At 33.9% G+C, this 16,694-nt stretch overlaps 1 protein-coding gene across 1 annotated transcript; it reads right to left on the minus strand.

The window, feature by feature from the left end:
* Positions 1-1,103: 1,103 nt before the first annotated feature.
* LOC127874324 (phospholipid phosphatase 1-like) lies at positions 1,104-16,666 on the minus strand. The gene is made up of 6 exons (XM_052418571.1): positions 16,476-16,666; positions 3,657-3,808; positions 3,153-3,373; positions 2,723-2,843; positions 2,170-2,346; positions 1,104-2,018 (listed from the first exon to the last, which is right to left on the minus strand). The coding sequence occupies exons 1-6, from the start codon at positions 16,582-16,584 to the stop codon at positions 1,725-1,727; spliced, it is 1,074 nt and encodes a 357-aa protein (XP_052274531.1). The 5' UTR covers positions 16,585-16,666; the 3' UTR covers positions 1,104-1,724.
* Between the last annotated feature and the right edge of the window lie 28 nt (positions 16,667-16,694).

Here is a 16,694-nt window from a genome sequence, read left to right on the forward strand (position 1 = left end):
CAATTGCTCGCTCCAATGTGTTGTAGTAAAATGTTCTGTTGAACAAATGATAAATTTGTGCGGACTAAGTGTGTTTATTCAATGGATAATCATAACAGCAGATGCAATAAGCGTCATATTAAGAAGCACTTGACACCGAAGGCGTGAAACACATTTCTCTTGTAGCAAATTGCTTCATGTGGCTTGCGTCTGTATACGTTTGGCTTTTAAAGGTGGTGCATCGTGATTAATGTGCCTATTATTAGATGAAGCATCTGCAAGAACTTGATCCATACATAGCTTAAAACGTTTGCTTTGGCAAAAGTGTATTAATAAACTACGTATTTAGACCATAATCAACGTGGGTGCTTTAAAAAAAATATTTTATAAATATTTGGGATGGGTATTTAATAAGGGTGTTTTACATAAATCATTTTTTTTTAAATATGTCTGCGAGTTTTAAATCCTATCGGCTGAACTTTAAATTAAATCTATCAGAACATGTACTTTCCTTGTCAAACACGTGATAGTCTCTGTGTTGAGTTCAATACTTCAAAATGCTTTTTGTTGATGACAAATATGTTTGCGTGTTCGTTTTATTTTTAAAGAATAATACTGCTTTATCAAAAAATACATTGTTGTTCAAATGTTGACTTAATGTCTCTTTATAAAAATTTGGATATTTAAGATTCTACCATTTCTCTTCTTATAATGTCTCATCATAATCATGACGTAATATTTCGAACAATGCAATAAACACATTGCTTTAAACCGATTATTATAATCACACGTTTCCCATAGTGCGTGGTATCTTTGATTACGACTGAAACTATATTCCACAAAGCAAGTTGCTTTTATGTGATGGTAAAGGCGTTATAGTTTATATTTAGCAATTAAAATTATATTAATAAAAGAAGTTACGGCAACAATACGATACTATTAATCAATGGCTCGGTTGTTCAGACAGGTTTCAGACAATGAACGTAAGAGACACGATCATATAAGTTTAATGTTTTTATTATATTCAAAAAAGGAGCATCCACCGTACTTTTTGGGTCAACGGAAGTCCACAATATTAATTTATTATATTAACAAACATCAATCAAATATATCCATTAGCTATATGTATCAAAAGCAATTTGAACAAACTGACATAAATAGGTAAGTCGTTCCAAATAAAGCAATCGACTGATCTTTCCAAATCCCTTGATTTGATATGGATGTAATATCCAATTACTGGACCATCATATACTTGCAGACGTATGTGCTGTAAATGAGATTGGCTTAATGACGTGCCTTAAACCTTTGAGACACTGAGGTCAAGGTTTGCAAGTACAATGCTTGTCGACAATACGATGTCTAAAAGACACTGATCTGCTCAGGGATCTTCTGCATATAGCCTACGATCGACTGCCATATATGAAGAAATACATGTAACAAGTCCGCTAAATAAAAAAACACTTAACAGTCGTACTACGTGAGTGTCTGATCAAGTTAGCAACCTTTGCAGTCCTTGTGAAATACTCAACTGACCAAACCACTCAGCAGTACTGTTGGTAGGCCTTATGATAGTCAGTTATCAAAACAGCAGAACCTTTTTACTCCCTGAGAGAGTGCTTTTGATTTGTGTAAGATAAGTTTATCTTAACTGCCTAACCCACAAACTTTCGTGTTTGTGTTCAATTCTGAACGATAACTTCTACAATAAAAAATAAGCTGATTGCTGCTACACTAGTTCTGACGATTTAACATAGACCACTTGTGTAACTTAAAACTAGTTCCTGCTGTTGGTTTGATAATGTTACTGGTGTCACTTTTAGTTTTAAAGACGCATGCCTGCTTGTGGAGATTGTGTTTGGGACGACATTAAAGTACTCGTTTTGGAGTAGCGGGACAGGCGTCTGCGATTCGACGTTCGAGGATTGCGGTGTTGTGCATGAGCAGCATACGTAATGTGAAACTGTCGATGATGACGTGGATGATTTGCTGACCTCGTCCTCTAAAGATTTGGAGAGAAGGTTTTCCGCAACGAGCTTGTACTAAAAATAATATTTAGACGATTTTAATAATTATGCATTGTAATTGGGAACCGATAATTACGAGATACTGGATTGTATTGTGTTGTTTTAAGAATAAGTTCATAAGCTAACTATTTATAAACTTGCAATTAAATTATACATAGTTCTCTACCACAAATACGGCGACAGCTGCACCGACGGCAAATCCGACGATGACGTCTGAGGCATGGTGTTTGTGGTCCCTGATTCGACTCAGGCCGCAGATAGATGCAGTGAAGACTAGAGCAGCTTGCATGAAAAACTTCAGAATTCGTGAAAAACTGATGCGGAGACGTCCCTGTATGTAAAACTTGAAACAGAATTTCAAATTTGTGAGTGCTCTGGCTCGATGTTATTTAGTATGCAACAACAATGTAATGAATCTAAATAAGAGTATAAACTACATCTCGGATACCATGACAAAAATGAACATGGTAGGGTAAATATAAAGCACAATTGAGTTTCAGGTTATATTTGAAATAATCACTTATAAACAAACGTTTCATGTAAAGAAATCGTTTATGTTTTATTAGTTTACATTTAAATGTTAAATCGAATGGTTTTAAGCGGCCGATTGTATGTATACAAATGCATTCGAATAAGGGTAAAAGTGACGACCTGAATACTTGTATCAGCCCGAAAAATTAAACTGAAAACACGCTAGATCTAAAAGAAAGTGTACATACGCAATAGAAAACGGATATGAACATGGAGAACGCCGAGTGCCCGGATGGAAATGACTGTCGGCTGTCACGAATCTCGTCGGCGTCGTGATCACTTCCGCTGCACGTGTACTCGGTAATGAAGCTGCAGATAAAAAAATATCTCAACATAAAAGTTTGTTATAGAAAACAACAACCATTTTCTGAAAAGGCTATTTAATACGTTTGATCGGAAATGTGACCAATTTAAATATAAAGAATCAGGCTCAGAAGAAAACTTCACTTACAATGAAATCACATACATCAATGTTCTGAGCTTATGAGGAGAAAACATGCTATACAAATGTTTATGATAACTGCTTATAATCAAACAATTTAATTGCCTCTAAAGCGGTTCTTAGCCAAAACGACGATTTATTATACTTAAAGCTGGAAGAAATATTGTCCAACTTACGAGGGGCAAAGCGATCTGTTAAACTGCGGCTGACATACATCAATGAAGTTTGGTCTCAAGAATCCAAGCTGTCTCTTTACGAATTCTACGAACAGTGTTTGAACTACGAACCCGACGAGGAACACAGAAAATCCCTTTGCGCAGAACCGTAAGTCTTCCAATGTTGAGCATGGTCGCCGACACTTCCTGTTGATGGCGTTTAAAACCTCCACAATAACGACCTAGAAAACAACATATTTTAAATTAGCAAAGGCTTGCATGATTTCTTATATTGCCGTTCTTTATTTGTTACGTTTATATCCGGGTTTATGACATTTGAGTCGGGCATGAGACTCGTATACGACCCATAAATCTGGTTATTTGCTACACTGGTCTTCAACTAAATGACTTTGCCAGAACACGGTGGTGTTGTCAATCTAACAGTGCCAAAATGAATAGACGGTTAGGCAAATCGCCGGCTCACAAAAACATATATAGTTTAGAACAAACTTTGTCTCTACTCACGCAAAAGACAGAGGTCCCAAATCCGGCGACGATAAGAACAGGTGTACTGATTGTATCTGGCCGGTAGGGGAGGGAGATGGAGGGGTCATCGCATTGAAAGCCCCTGATAAAGGGCTGACCCTGAAGGAACAAGTAAAGAACCGGAATACCCACTGAAATAAAAACAAAACAAAAACGTGACATTAAATATGGCGTGTGTGTCTTGGTACATCATTTACTCAATATCATTACATTTAAATTATTAATTTGCGACAGCTACACATGCGTTCCATATTGCGATTGTTTTTTTTTAAATAACGAAATTTTTTCTTTTCATTTATTACAATTCATTAAAAGATTTAAAACAGTTGCAACATTAAATCTTTCCGGAAAACGGTAATCAAGGTCAATTGTTTTGAACAATTCAAATAACCTCAATCTTACTTATGTATTAGTTGCATTGTAACCGTCCAGTATAATACAGTAAACCAGTTTTTAAATGCTACTTAAATGGCAAGGGACTGATTCAAGATTAGAATAACGCCAGGCAAGAATTTGGCGTAAATGTGTAGCTTGTAATTTTGCAAAAAATGTACAATACAGTGTACATGTATTCATTAATGTCATAAAGTTTTATTTCGGATACCCGTATATTAAGTTAGAATTAAACCACCAAGACCTATTGAACACGTCAAGAAAACTTCAATTTAATGTTACACATTATTTGAGTGGTTTATTCACGTGAAATCGTTTTTGACCTCATGCTTTGAAGTGAACGAGTGGAGTATCCCAACCAGGGCCGGTGTTTATCAACCGATTCTTAGACTAACGAATTAAGAATAGACATAGAACCAAGAAAAATTAAACTTGCCTGTGAATATATACAGGCTATCACTTGCAATTATGTCAATTAAAAATGCTCTGCATAAAGTATTCCCTAATATTCTTTCGTATTGACCTACTCTTCAAAACTATATTGTGAGGTATGGGGGGATAAACTTAGCTCTTTGCAAGAATATTGGTATTTTAAGCAATAGCGAATACATTACAAATTAAATTTGACCAATTATGATTTGATAACAAGGATGTTACAAAAAAACATCTATAGATATCCATTCGTTCAGAGGTAAATCAAAAGTGTAAATTTTGTGTATTAATTAGTTTTAATATAGAAATCTTGGTCCCTTGGAAATGTATAAATCTTACAAAAATATAGAATTCGTTTCGGGTATGTCAAGAATGTTCCTCTTGTTCTTAATCATTTTAGGAAACTGCACCATTTAAGCAGGCTATAAAACAAGCCAATATTTGATGAATGAGGTACATCACTTACAACGTACCTAAATGGCAATTGTATCAAGTTTTGAACAAATTTAAAGCGGTTAAAATACGTTTTACGTATGAAATATCTTCCTTAACCTTAAACAGGGACAATATTGTTTAATACTTTTCCCTAGTTAATTTGTTTGAAGTTCATTTAGTCTTCTGGTTAACGAATTTATATAACTACCTACTCCATCTTTATTGTCACTATACTTGTATATACTTTTAAATTTCTTGAATCATAAAGAGTCACTTCTTTGATAATAGACACAATAAACAGCATGATACTTATTTCTAAATATTTATCCAAGTCGAAAATCATCACGTACGAGACGTGTATCTTCCACCACCCATGCATCAATATTGGGACCTAACGCGAATTTACAAATCTTCGAGTGGGAGTAATAGGCTCTTAGGTTGATAAGTGGGTTCCGCTAAACGAAACATTTATATGAGCCGTGCTCTGTGAAAAGGGGTTTAATGCATGTGTGTAAAGTGTCATCCCAGCTTAGCCTTTGCAGTGCGCACAGGCTAATCAGGGACGACAGTGTCCGCCTAAACTAGATTTTTGCTAAGAAGATACTTTCTTTAAACGAAAATTATCATAAAAGCGCAAAGAGTCGTCCTTGATTTGCCTGTACGGACTGCACAGGTTAATATGGGATGACACTATTCGCACATGCATTTTCACAGAGCAAGGCTCATACAATTGTAGCTAATTTGATAGAAGTTGTACTGGAAGTTATCGAATCAGCCGCGTATTTGATTTTCGATTCGCTAGAGATATCAAAGGAAGACAAAAACTAATGGTGCGAGGATACGAATATCACACTTAGAGCATTGTCGAAATATCAACAAGTGAAGACCCAGTTCATTAAAACATTTTCGTATAAAAAAAATGCCATGCTATTGAGACATTTGCTCAAATTGTTTGGAAACATCAGACAACTTTAGTTCATGGTCAGTTATTAAAAAAGGTTGAGACGATCTATTTTAATCAAATCGTAAAATTTTCACAGTGTCGATGATTTTTATGTTGTTTGTCCTGCAATATGAAACGCGAATTTGTGTAAGCTGTTATGTAGGTTTGTTTTCAATCTAACTTAAATTCTAACACGGCACGTGCCAAATTTCATATAAACAAATAAGAAAACCGTCTATGGGCTATTCTGCAATAATTATGGGCGGGGCTTTTACACTGAAAGCACGCGCTGTAACTAAACAAAACATGCCGATACATTTTCCAACAGCGTAATAATCCGGTATTTTATGAATGAAAGTCACGTGACAAAATACTACGCTATTAAAACAAATGCGTAAAATTGACCCAATTTCCCACTCCTTGAAAAAGTAAATAAACAACAACGATCAGTGTCATGTTTCAATTTCTGTCGTCATTAAGTAGGTAAGTACTTAGTTGGTAAACATCCTTAACTGTTTTTTTTTACGGAAATCTACTCTTCTGATTATTCCTATGACAAGAACAAAGCACTCAACAAATGACCGGAAATAACTGTTTGTATTTGATTGTTATCTGCGATTGTATCCTTTATGGGAAAGAATAATTAAAAATAACGTTCTATAATCTACGCTTTTAGTAATTGCCTCCACTTAAGAGATCACTTGTGAAGTGAAATGCCTGGGAAATATCAAATACAAAATCAAACAGGGATTATCATTATGAGTCGTTTCGCTTACTCTTTTCGCATACAAACAATAAGATGCTGTTTTATAAATTTCCATCCTATATTTTATTCCTTCATTAAATTATGTTCATTCGTAATATGCTTTATCGACAAAATATATAAGAATGATAAATACGTACTACTTAAATCGTATATTACATTGTTAATTCGTGTTGTGCCTGTCAGGCAAAATATATATGCATGAGAATTACGTACGACCTTTATCGTATATTATTTAATTATCAGCTGTTATGTCTAACATGCAAGATATATAGGAACGATAATGACGAACTAGCCCATGCTGTTATATAAGCATGTTTAAATCCAATGGGAAGTTCGTGATACAATTATTTTTACGAGGTCGGGTGGCTTTGTGTGGATATGATGTGGTAGGTCGACCTTTTCACAACAAAGGCACTGTAATCTTTAAAAGGATATGTAAACAGATTGGGGCATGTCTAAGTATGTACGCAAATACCTTCACCTTTTTGATTTTGTACACGGAACTGCTGAGAAAAATTAAAATAAAAGGAATAGAATCTAAGAAAAAAGTTTTTATCAAGTGGGTCTTAAACAAACGTCGTTTGGGCTATATAATAGGGCTATTGCATAAAATACGCAGACATCAAGGCTGTCATACATTTAATAACATTTTATTCGTGATATTTGATTGGTTCGCGTTTGTAACGCTTTATGATTTTATATATAATCTAAATGATGATACTTTATCAACGAAACCATATTTTCAGTATGAATCTAAGTCATTTGGGGTATTTCACTTTCTGCTAGATTTATAGTGTAATTTTATGTATAGAATGTGTTTGGACAATGGTCATTTTGATAATCTGTTTATACGCCCTTTGAAACGGCATGCAACACTTTTAAAACTGAAACTAAACACGGTGTTTTGCATGTGTGATCAGGCTGAATAATGTGTTCGAATCATATAAAAAGTAAAAGTGTTGCTCGTTAACACGTAATGTTTACTAATATAATTATAGGTGCTACCTAATTTACTGGCAAAAGCTTTTTTTTAAACATGTATTTTTAATAAATGTATGGACATTATTGTGTTCAAAATATTATACTTTTGTTTTCTAGCCGCAGGAATTTAAAGCTGATTCAGTGGCTGCGATATAGTGGATATGGTGTCTGCTAACTGGCTTAGTCACTGGGAGGTCTATGTATTGATCCCTTAAGTGGGAGCATTCTTTAGATCGCCCTAATGACACTAAGTACTGGTCCTACCCAGGAAACAGTTTGTTTCATCAAATGTCTCAATTCAACTTAACAGCTTGCTAAACAAGTTGATTTTAGTATACACTGATTTAACATAATCAAAATTATGTGTCAAATCAATTTTGATTGACAGGATTTTTTAAAAATCCAATAAGTTTTAGACTGTCAAATTACACACACTAAGGGGTTTTTGCTCGCTTCATTTGGAAAATGCCCTAGCCTATGGATTTTGGGAAGAAATTGCTCGTTTGGGAAAAATTCTCCCTAAAATTACTGCTTTGGGAAATGAAAAAGCTGGTGTAAGTTAGGATTTTTTGAAAAACTGCATGATTAAAAAAAAAAATTCAAGTGGGAAGCGGCCTTTAATAGGCCTCTGTTATATAAGGCTGAAAAGCCCTGCACTAAGTATTGAAAGCTATACCTGGAGCTTTCGTCCGTGTACTATATGGACTTCATCAGCAGAATGATTTCTACTGTTGGGAAATGTTAACTCCGCTAATTGTCTTCCTGTTTTTAATTATCAATGTATAACTATGTGGAACAGAATGGCAGCATACTTGCTTTGCAATTAAACTATTGTATAAATACAGGTATCTTGCAGGGATTTAATTTTCTTTCGCAAACTATTGTCGAATAGTTTAAATTGTTTCGCCACTAAAAAATAGCCATTTTGTAGCAATTCATTAATCACTGTCTAAACTGCATATACTTAGTTTGTAGATGTTAAGTTACAATTTGAATGGAAATAAACATAATGTTATATCATCTATATTTTTTTATTTTAACATTCAAATAACACATGCAATAAAACATAGATCATAGATTATCAGTAATCATATGCATGATCAGGTAGGTATTGATTTGTCTACTGAACTGAGAAAATTATTGTCAAACGGAGGATTCAACATGATGAGCCTATTTAAATGTCAGTCATTGTCTTTCTTGGCTAAGCCGCATGAAGCATGTACATGATGTTAGTATATATATATTCAGTACATATATAAAAAGGTTTATGGTATTGTGTTAAGATACAAAACACTTCACATCATTTATTTGCACATAAAATAATAGTTGCACAATAAGTAATACTGAAACACTGCCATCAACTTAAAGGAATATTTACGTATATGGAATTACAAAGTGATGTTATCTTCTGAAAAACTGTGGAATCAATGAAGTAACATTTTATTACCTTTTACAAAATTTACAATGCTGGTTTTGTACTAGCGATAAAACATGTATCATGGAACAACAAGTAACAACCAATTTATAAATTACACAATAGAAAGGAAATCATATCAATGTCATTATGCATTGACTAAACAAACTATTTGCTATTCTTTAGAATAAGACTATCTTACTAAAAATGATCACAACAGGTACTACGTGCTTTTACATACTTGTGGTGAGTTTTGTATTACTAGTTTGGCATTTATTGGCAGACACTTGTCGATATACAAGCTAAATTTGAATGGGAACCTTCATATTTATTCAGCATAATTGCCTTCAAATTGTTAATTTAACAACACTTTGACAATGTTTGCACATCTGATCGTATAATGCCATAGCTGATTTTTTTATAGATAGACAGATATAGACTTTTTAAAGTTCTATTAAAGTTCACACATGTTCCATCAAAGTAAACCAACGGAACCAATAAACAAGATCACCACAGCAAATAACTGTGTGTATAGCTTGGAAACTTTGATAGTTCAGGAATGCCTCCTTTGTTGATTTCTGGAAACCAAAACTTCAGTTTTGCTCGATAGAATGGCTTAAGTGGTGCCCAGCTCTCGCCTTGGCAGAACAGCTTCTAAAAACAAAAAACCAACAAATATCTTAGAATTTGATAAATGATGGAGACAATTTATAAATGTCTTGTTTTTTTTTGTTGATTTCGAACCTGGAAGATTTGTTACGAACGATGTAGGTACGAAAATCCAACGGTATTAGATTTTGTGGTTTTAGGCCTAAACTTTATATAGTGATATGTAACCTTTCGGGATTTCTCAAAGTGCGAACAGACGAGGTGTAAATACGCTTAAAATAAGCTAAAAGACTAAAAAGTTACATCGGAATATCGTTCAATTTTGTGAATAAATGTGTTTCTGATGGATAACAACCACAACTTACCAGAATGTTGCTCATGATCACACGTAAAACTGCTTTCTACGAGCGAATAGAAAATGCGTCACGAATTCTGTCATTAAACAGTAGGGTGTCGTTATTTAAATACCGCGAGAATACCGGTATTCACCGGACGCTGTATGCGCAGTGGTTAGCTCCCCTTAAAAATTTGAGAGCTCGAAATCAACGCCGATGTTCATTAATTCAGCGAATCAATGTTTTAAACAGTTTTATTTATTGATTTGTGAGGATAATAATTACAGTGAAATATTGAATTAATCGGATCAAATAAATTCGCAACTAAACAAACGGAGAAAGAACATGAACAAGATGAGTATTCAAGGGAGGTAGTTGCATCGCGAAAATATATGTCGCGTGGCAATTTTTTAGATGTATCCCCTATGCCTATTGTTTTGTCCAAATTTCCATATGTATGAACGGTCAACGCCCGCTACGCGGGCTCTTGCCCGTGTTATGGTGGGTAATAAAGTCGTCTATTAAAGCATGCATTTAAGCAAACGTAGCATGACTGAAACTACATTATTTTGATAATATTGCGTAGCAGTTTGCCAGCACATTCAATTAGTGAAGAGGCATACATAATTGTCTTACGACATAAAACGACATGAATCGGATACTTTGTATATGTTTGAGTATCCATGTTTCTGCAGAAATAGTAAAGGTTCTATGCTAACAAAATATATTGTTATTTTGAAAAATCCTTGAAGTTGAGAAGTTTAGGGAATAAGCCGCTGTCGTCATAAATTTAGTATTAGTCCGATAAGGAGCTGCGTGCACTGATTAAAAAAATAAATCACGATTGATAGAAATAGTGTATTTAGTTAGGAGAGCGAGACTTTGTTGATAGATGTGCAAATATAGGCAATAAATCATATATAGCTCTCTATTAGAAGTTTATGGCAGCGACCTTTTTGGCTATTTTCACCAGACATAAATTATTTTCATTATTGGAAAACTCGTTGTTTTAATTGTGGCTTTCTTAGAGGGAATTTAAAACAATAAAACAATTTGCTCAATATGAACTCATTTAAAGGGATCTTTTCACGCTTTTGTAAATTGACAAAATTGAAAAAAGTTGTTTCAGATTCGTAAGTTTTCGTTTTAGTTGTGATATTTGTGAGGAAACAGTAATACTGAACATTAACCATGCTCTAATATAGCCATTATATGCATCTTTTGACGATTTTAAAACCTAAAAATTATAAAGCGTTGCAACGCGAAACGATTGAATAATTTGGAGAGTTCTGTTTTTGTCGTTAAATTTTGTGAAACTACGAAGATTGCTTATATTAGGTATAAAATACGTCAAGAATGTATACTCGGCGGAATAGCTCAGTAGGCTAAAGCGTTTTTACTTCAGGACTCTGGCAGGACTCCAGGGGTCACTGGTTCGAAACCTGCTCCGGGCAATGTTCTTTTCCTTTTTTAATTTTTTTTCTTGATTTTTTACTGGAGCTTTTATGATCCAATGTTTACATTTATCAATATAAAGCATTTAATGAATAAGTTAAAAAAAATGCCAAAATATGTCAAAAGGCCCCTTTAAGAGCATTGTACGGAAATACCATTAGCATGAATTTTTTTTTTAAGTATTTGCATTTATATTTGCCTTGCTATGATTATGTATGTTATTCATGTATTTGTTTAATCGAATGTATTTTAGAAAAGGATATCGTTGTAGTAATGAGACTGTTTAAATTCTGGAATTTAAATTAAAATAAAATAAACTTCCATTTTGGTGCGCTGTGACTTACGTTCAGTATTTACAATAAAACCGGTCTAATACAGTGTAAAGATCGATAAAAAAAAATATATCAGTCGACCAGTCTATTAGAAAAGCTGCATTCATCAAACATTTTTTGCTATTTCTCTCATTCGTCTTTTTTTCCAATCAATTGTATGATGTCAATCTTTTTGCTTTTGTTTTATATTCCCGTTTGATTGATTCATAACTGGACAGAACCGTACTATGCGTTGCAAATTTGATTTTAAAAAAATGGATTGTATTAAGGTAGTGCACCTCTAATGGGCACTTATCCAAATATAATCTAATTAATTATTTTCTTAATCAGCATCATTTCACTGAACTACATGCAAATTTGTAGGTAGGCTTTCCATGCTTTTTAAAAAAATATACCGATTTTTTCAAAACCACCCCCACGCTCGGCTTTTGTCCAGTTTATTTTCACCCCTGGGGTATATAAAAGTTCCATAATTCATTCAAATTTCCAAATATGGGCATGCAGTTGGTGTGTACAGATGCTGTAAAGGTGTTTAAAGTTTAAACAAGATGAAATAAGTATTCTTTTACAGACATTTATTTTTTACAAATTTTTATCTATGGAAGAGCACCATGAAATGTAAGTGATTTCAGCCAAGTAAAAATTGGGTCGGTTAAAAACAAAGTGTCTTAAAATTCTAAATAGTATCATTTAAGTCACATTTTAAACTTAGTTTTTATAGAAACACTATATACAGCAAAAATACCAAGAACTAGACAGATTTACCGTTTACTTTTTGAAATAAAAATAAAAATGCAACATGCATGGTTCGTATTTTCAACAGTAAATCACCCAATTTCGCCATAACGTTGTTTTAATTTTAATAATTGAAAAATGTGCATTAAAATTGCAACATATTTAACAATAAATATAGCTTATATGCCATATTAAATCAAATTACGTTAGAAAATAAATAAAACGCGTCGCAAAAAAGTATACGTCGTCGGCAGGATTCGAACCTGCGCGGGAATATCCCAAAAGATTTCTAGTCTATCGCCTTAACCACTAGGCTACGGCACCTAATAGTAGGCTCTTCAACCTTCGAAGAAATCGCGGGAAATCATTAGAGGTGCACTACCTTAATTGACACATGCCTGATTTTTATGTTATCGTTATCTCTGTGTAAATATAAATGTGCTAATTACAACCGGACATGCACTGATGGCATACATATTTATATTGTCTGATCCGATTGGTCAATAGTTGTATCCCCAGTTCAGTGTAGAAAGGAAGATCTAAAATTACTCGATGTCAACATGCAGCACAGTGCAAAACCGATCATTGACACGGAAAAGCAACTATAATGATCATTTTATTAACCCTTTTCAGTACTTTTCGATTTTCAAATATAAAAAAGATAACAGAATGCATTTAAAGTTTTTCAATTACAAAACGGCGATTATTTTTTTGCATACATAAAGTGGTCTAAATTCTCAAGTTTCATTTCAGTTGTTGGCCTAAGGTTATTACAAGTATTGTTTTTCATTGTTATAAAAACATTTTTCGTAAACTCGAAGGGAGTATAATTTTTAAATTATGCGATTAGCGACGCGTATAAATAGTGACACAAATGTTGATTTAATACTCAATTTACTGACTGAGTGCAATAGATTAATAAATCGCGTAGGTAGTCATATAATCGATGTTGCAACCGATCATAAAAATGGATACTACGGTAGCAGATTGATAGAAGATTGAAAGACTGGTGATGTCTGTAATATTTGTCCAAGAAGACACTCTTCTAAGCTTCATTATATTTGTGATTTATTTAAACTGTTCTGTAAATATGTGAAAGCCACGTCCAACAGCAGCGTTTGTTTAACGAGTCAAAACTGTTTGGTGTATTTCGTATTTCGGTCACACCCATGTATATTACAAATATCAATCAAACTAAAATGATTAGTTATTTAAAAAAATAAAATGTAAATATTTAGAACCTTTTTGTAGAGGTTGTTTCTATTTATTCGCGTAGCTTTAATAATAAGTGCAGAAAGTTAACAAAAACGCACACCATTACACGGACGCTGTGACACGTACTGCGTGAAATCTTCGGGTACTTATGTGTGCATTCTTTGTGTGAAGAGAAATCATAGAATTATGCATTATATCGATAGTTTGTTTTATGCGCTTGGAAATTGAAGCTTTTGTGTTTGCTTGTGTTTACAGTTTCATATTTTTTTCTTAATTTCCTTACATACATTCCAGCTGTTTTGTCTTCCTTTAATAAGTTATGTGTGTGCATCTCCGTGACTAAATGTAAAACGCGCGGTCAAACAAAGGATAACAAAAGCTACTTGCCAATATATTAAAAACGCGGTAATTAAAAAAAAAAACTTTCTTAAGATGAAATTTGTTAGCATTGGTTGTTGGTTCTACCAACAAAAATAACAACACTCGCAGTTATTGTTTTGCAGTTTGCCTTATTTACCGCAAGATAACAGGGGGTTATGAGAGGACAAATGGACAACTGTTGTGATCCCCGAGCATTGCATAATTTGCAAGTTTTAATCCCTGTGTATTCGGCAAATTTTAGACAGCTTATAAGCGCGTAGCTCAAAATCGAATCGCAAAATATAAACAAAAATACTTTAAATACAACACGCACCATGCCCAAACCACGTGTTTAAGGTTTTATTATACTGGTAAGTTTGCATATGGCGTAATTTTCTGGTTCAAATTATCGGTTTATTGAAAAAATTATCATTATCGTCATCATCATCATCATTTTTATAAGTAGCATATATTATAATTATTATAAGCTTCATTATTACCATTATTATTATTAGTAGTAGTAGCAGTAGGAATAGTAGTAATAGATGTACATGTAATAGTAGTAAAAGAAGTAGTAATGGTAGTAGTAGTATTAAGTGTATTACTTGTATCATTAGTATTATTAAATTTTTCAAACAATAGACGTTGATGTTGAATCTGTAAAATAACGATGAGCCATAATGCTCTAAAGTTAATAAAACATTTGGTCTGTTCAGTTCAACTCAATCAATTTAATTAATTCCTTAAAGGGATCTTTTCACGATTGTGTAAATTGGCAAAATAAAAAAAATGTTTCATATTGGCAAATTTTCGTTGTATTTTTTTAGGAAACAGTAATGCTGAACATTTCCCATGCTCTTAATATCAATTATGTGCATCTTTTGACGATTTAAAACACTGAAAATTATAAAGAGTTGCAGCGCGATACGATTTAATGATTTGGAGAGGTTTTTTGGTCGTTAAATTTTGTGACAGTACGAGGATTAGTTGTGTAAAGTATAAAATACAACAATCATAGTATGAGCACAGATTGCCGAGTGGTCTATACAACAATCATAGTAGGAGCACGGATTGCCGAGTGGTCTATACAACAATCATAGTATGAGCACGGATTCTCGAGTGGTCTATACAACAATCATAGTATGAGCACGGATTGCCGAGTGGTCTTAGTATAAAATACAACAATCATAGTATGAGCACGGATTGCCGAGTGGTCTATACAACAATCATGGTATGAGTACGGATTGCCGAGTGGTCTATACAACAATCATAGTATGAGCACGGATTGCCGAGTGGTCTAAGTATAAAATACAACAATCATAGTATGATCACGGATTGCCGAGTGGTCTAAGTATAAAATACAACAATCATAGTATGAGCATGGATTGCCGAGTGGTCTATACATCAATCATTGTATGAGCACGGATTGCCGAGTGGTCTATACAACAATCATAGTATGAGCACGGATTGCCGAGTGGTCTATACAACAATCATAGTATGAGCACGGATTGCCGAGTGGTCTATACAACAGTCATAGTATGAGCACGGATTGCCGAGTGGTCTATACAACAATCATAGTATGAGCACGTATTGCCGAGTGGTCTATACAACAATCATAGTATGAGCACGGATTGCCGAGTGGTCTATACAACAATCATAGTATGAGCATGGATTACCGAGTGGTCTATACAACAATCATAGTATGAGCACGGATTGCCGAGTGGTCTACCCGATAACAATCATAGTATGAGCACGGATTGCCGAGTGGTCTAACCGATAACAATCATAGTATGAGTACGGATTGCCGAGTGGTCTAACCGATAGACTTTTAATACAACAATCATAGTATGAGCACGGATTGCCGAGTGGTCTAACCGATAGACTTTTAATCCAGGGATTAGTGGTTCGAGCCCAGTAGAGGGTTACTTTTTTTAAATTCTATTATTGTTTATTAGAGCTTTTTACATCCAATGATTACATTTCTAAATACAAACAATTTAATGACAAAGTTCAGTACATGCCAAAATCTGTGAAAAGGCCCCTTTAAGTGAAAAAAGCATACAATCAATATGCTGTGTGCATTCTCAAGATAGATATGGTTTTGAGCGTAAGTGATCAATAATTTCAAACATTCCCAAGAAACTTTTTTTTCGCAATATGTACGCGTAAGACTTAAACTTTATATTTTATCAGTTCAAAATAGTTTATAAGACAGCTCATCGTCCTAAACATACTTATACAATAACAGCATGCGTTTGAAGTAAATATAAACTATATCATTTCGATCAAGATCAATTTTAAAAATACATAAATATATAAATATATCAACACTGTGTTATGTGCAAAAACTTGTTTCTCAAATAAATAATGTTTGTATATAAAAAGAAACTTACCAATAAGAAAAAATATCACATCCACTATTAGAGCCAACATGAGTCGTCTGCGACTGACCCGTCTATTATCCGGACACTTTTCCATGTTGCAATAGTCCCACAGGACCATTAAGACCGGAGGGTTGGGTGATTCAGTCTCCTTTTATACTTGTGTGACACGACGAATCTGCAGCCACACTTTAAATCCTTCTTTCTGTCCGATTGTTCGATTGCACTAAT

This window comes from Dreissena polymorpha, chromosome 3 (genome assembly GCF_020536995.1).
Source record: "Dreissena polymorpha isolate Duluth1 chromosome 3, UMN_Dpol_1.0, whole genome shotgun sequence".
Classification (NCBI taxonomy): domain Eukaryota; kingdom Metazoa; phylum Mollusca; class Bivalvia; order Myida; family Dreissenidae; genus Dreissena; species Dreissena polymorpha.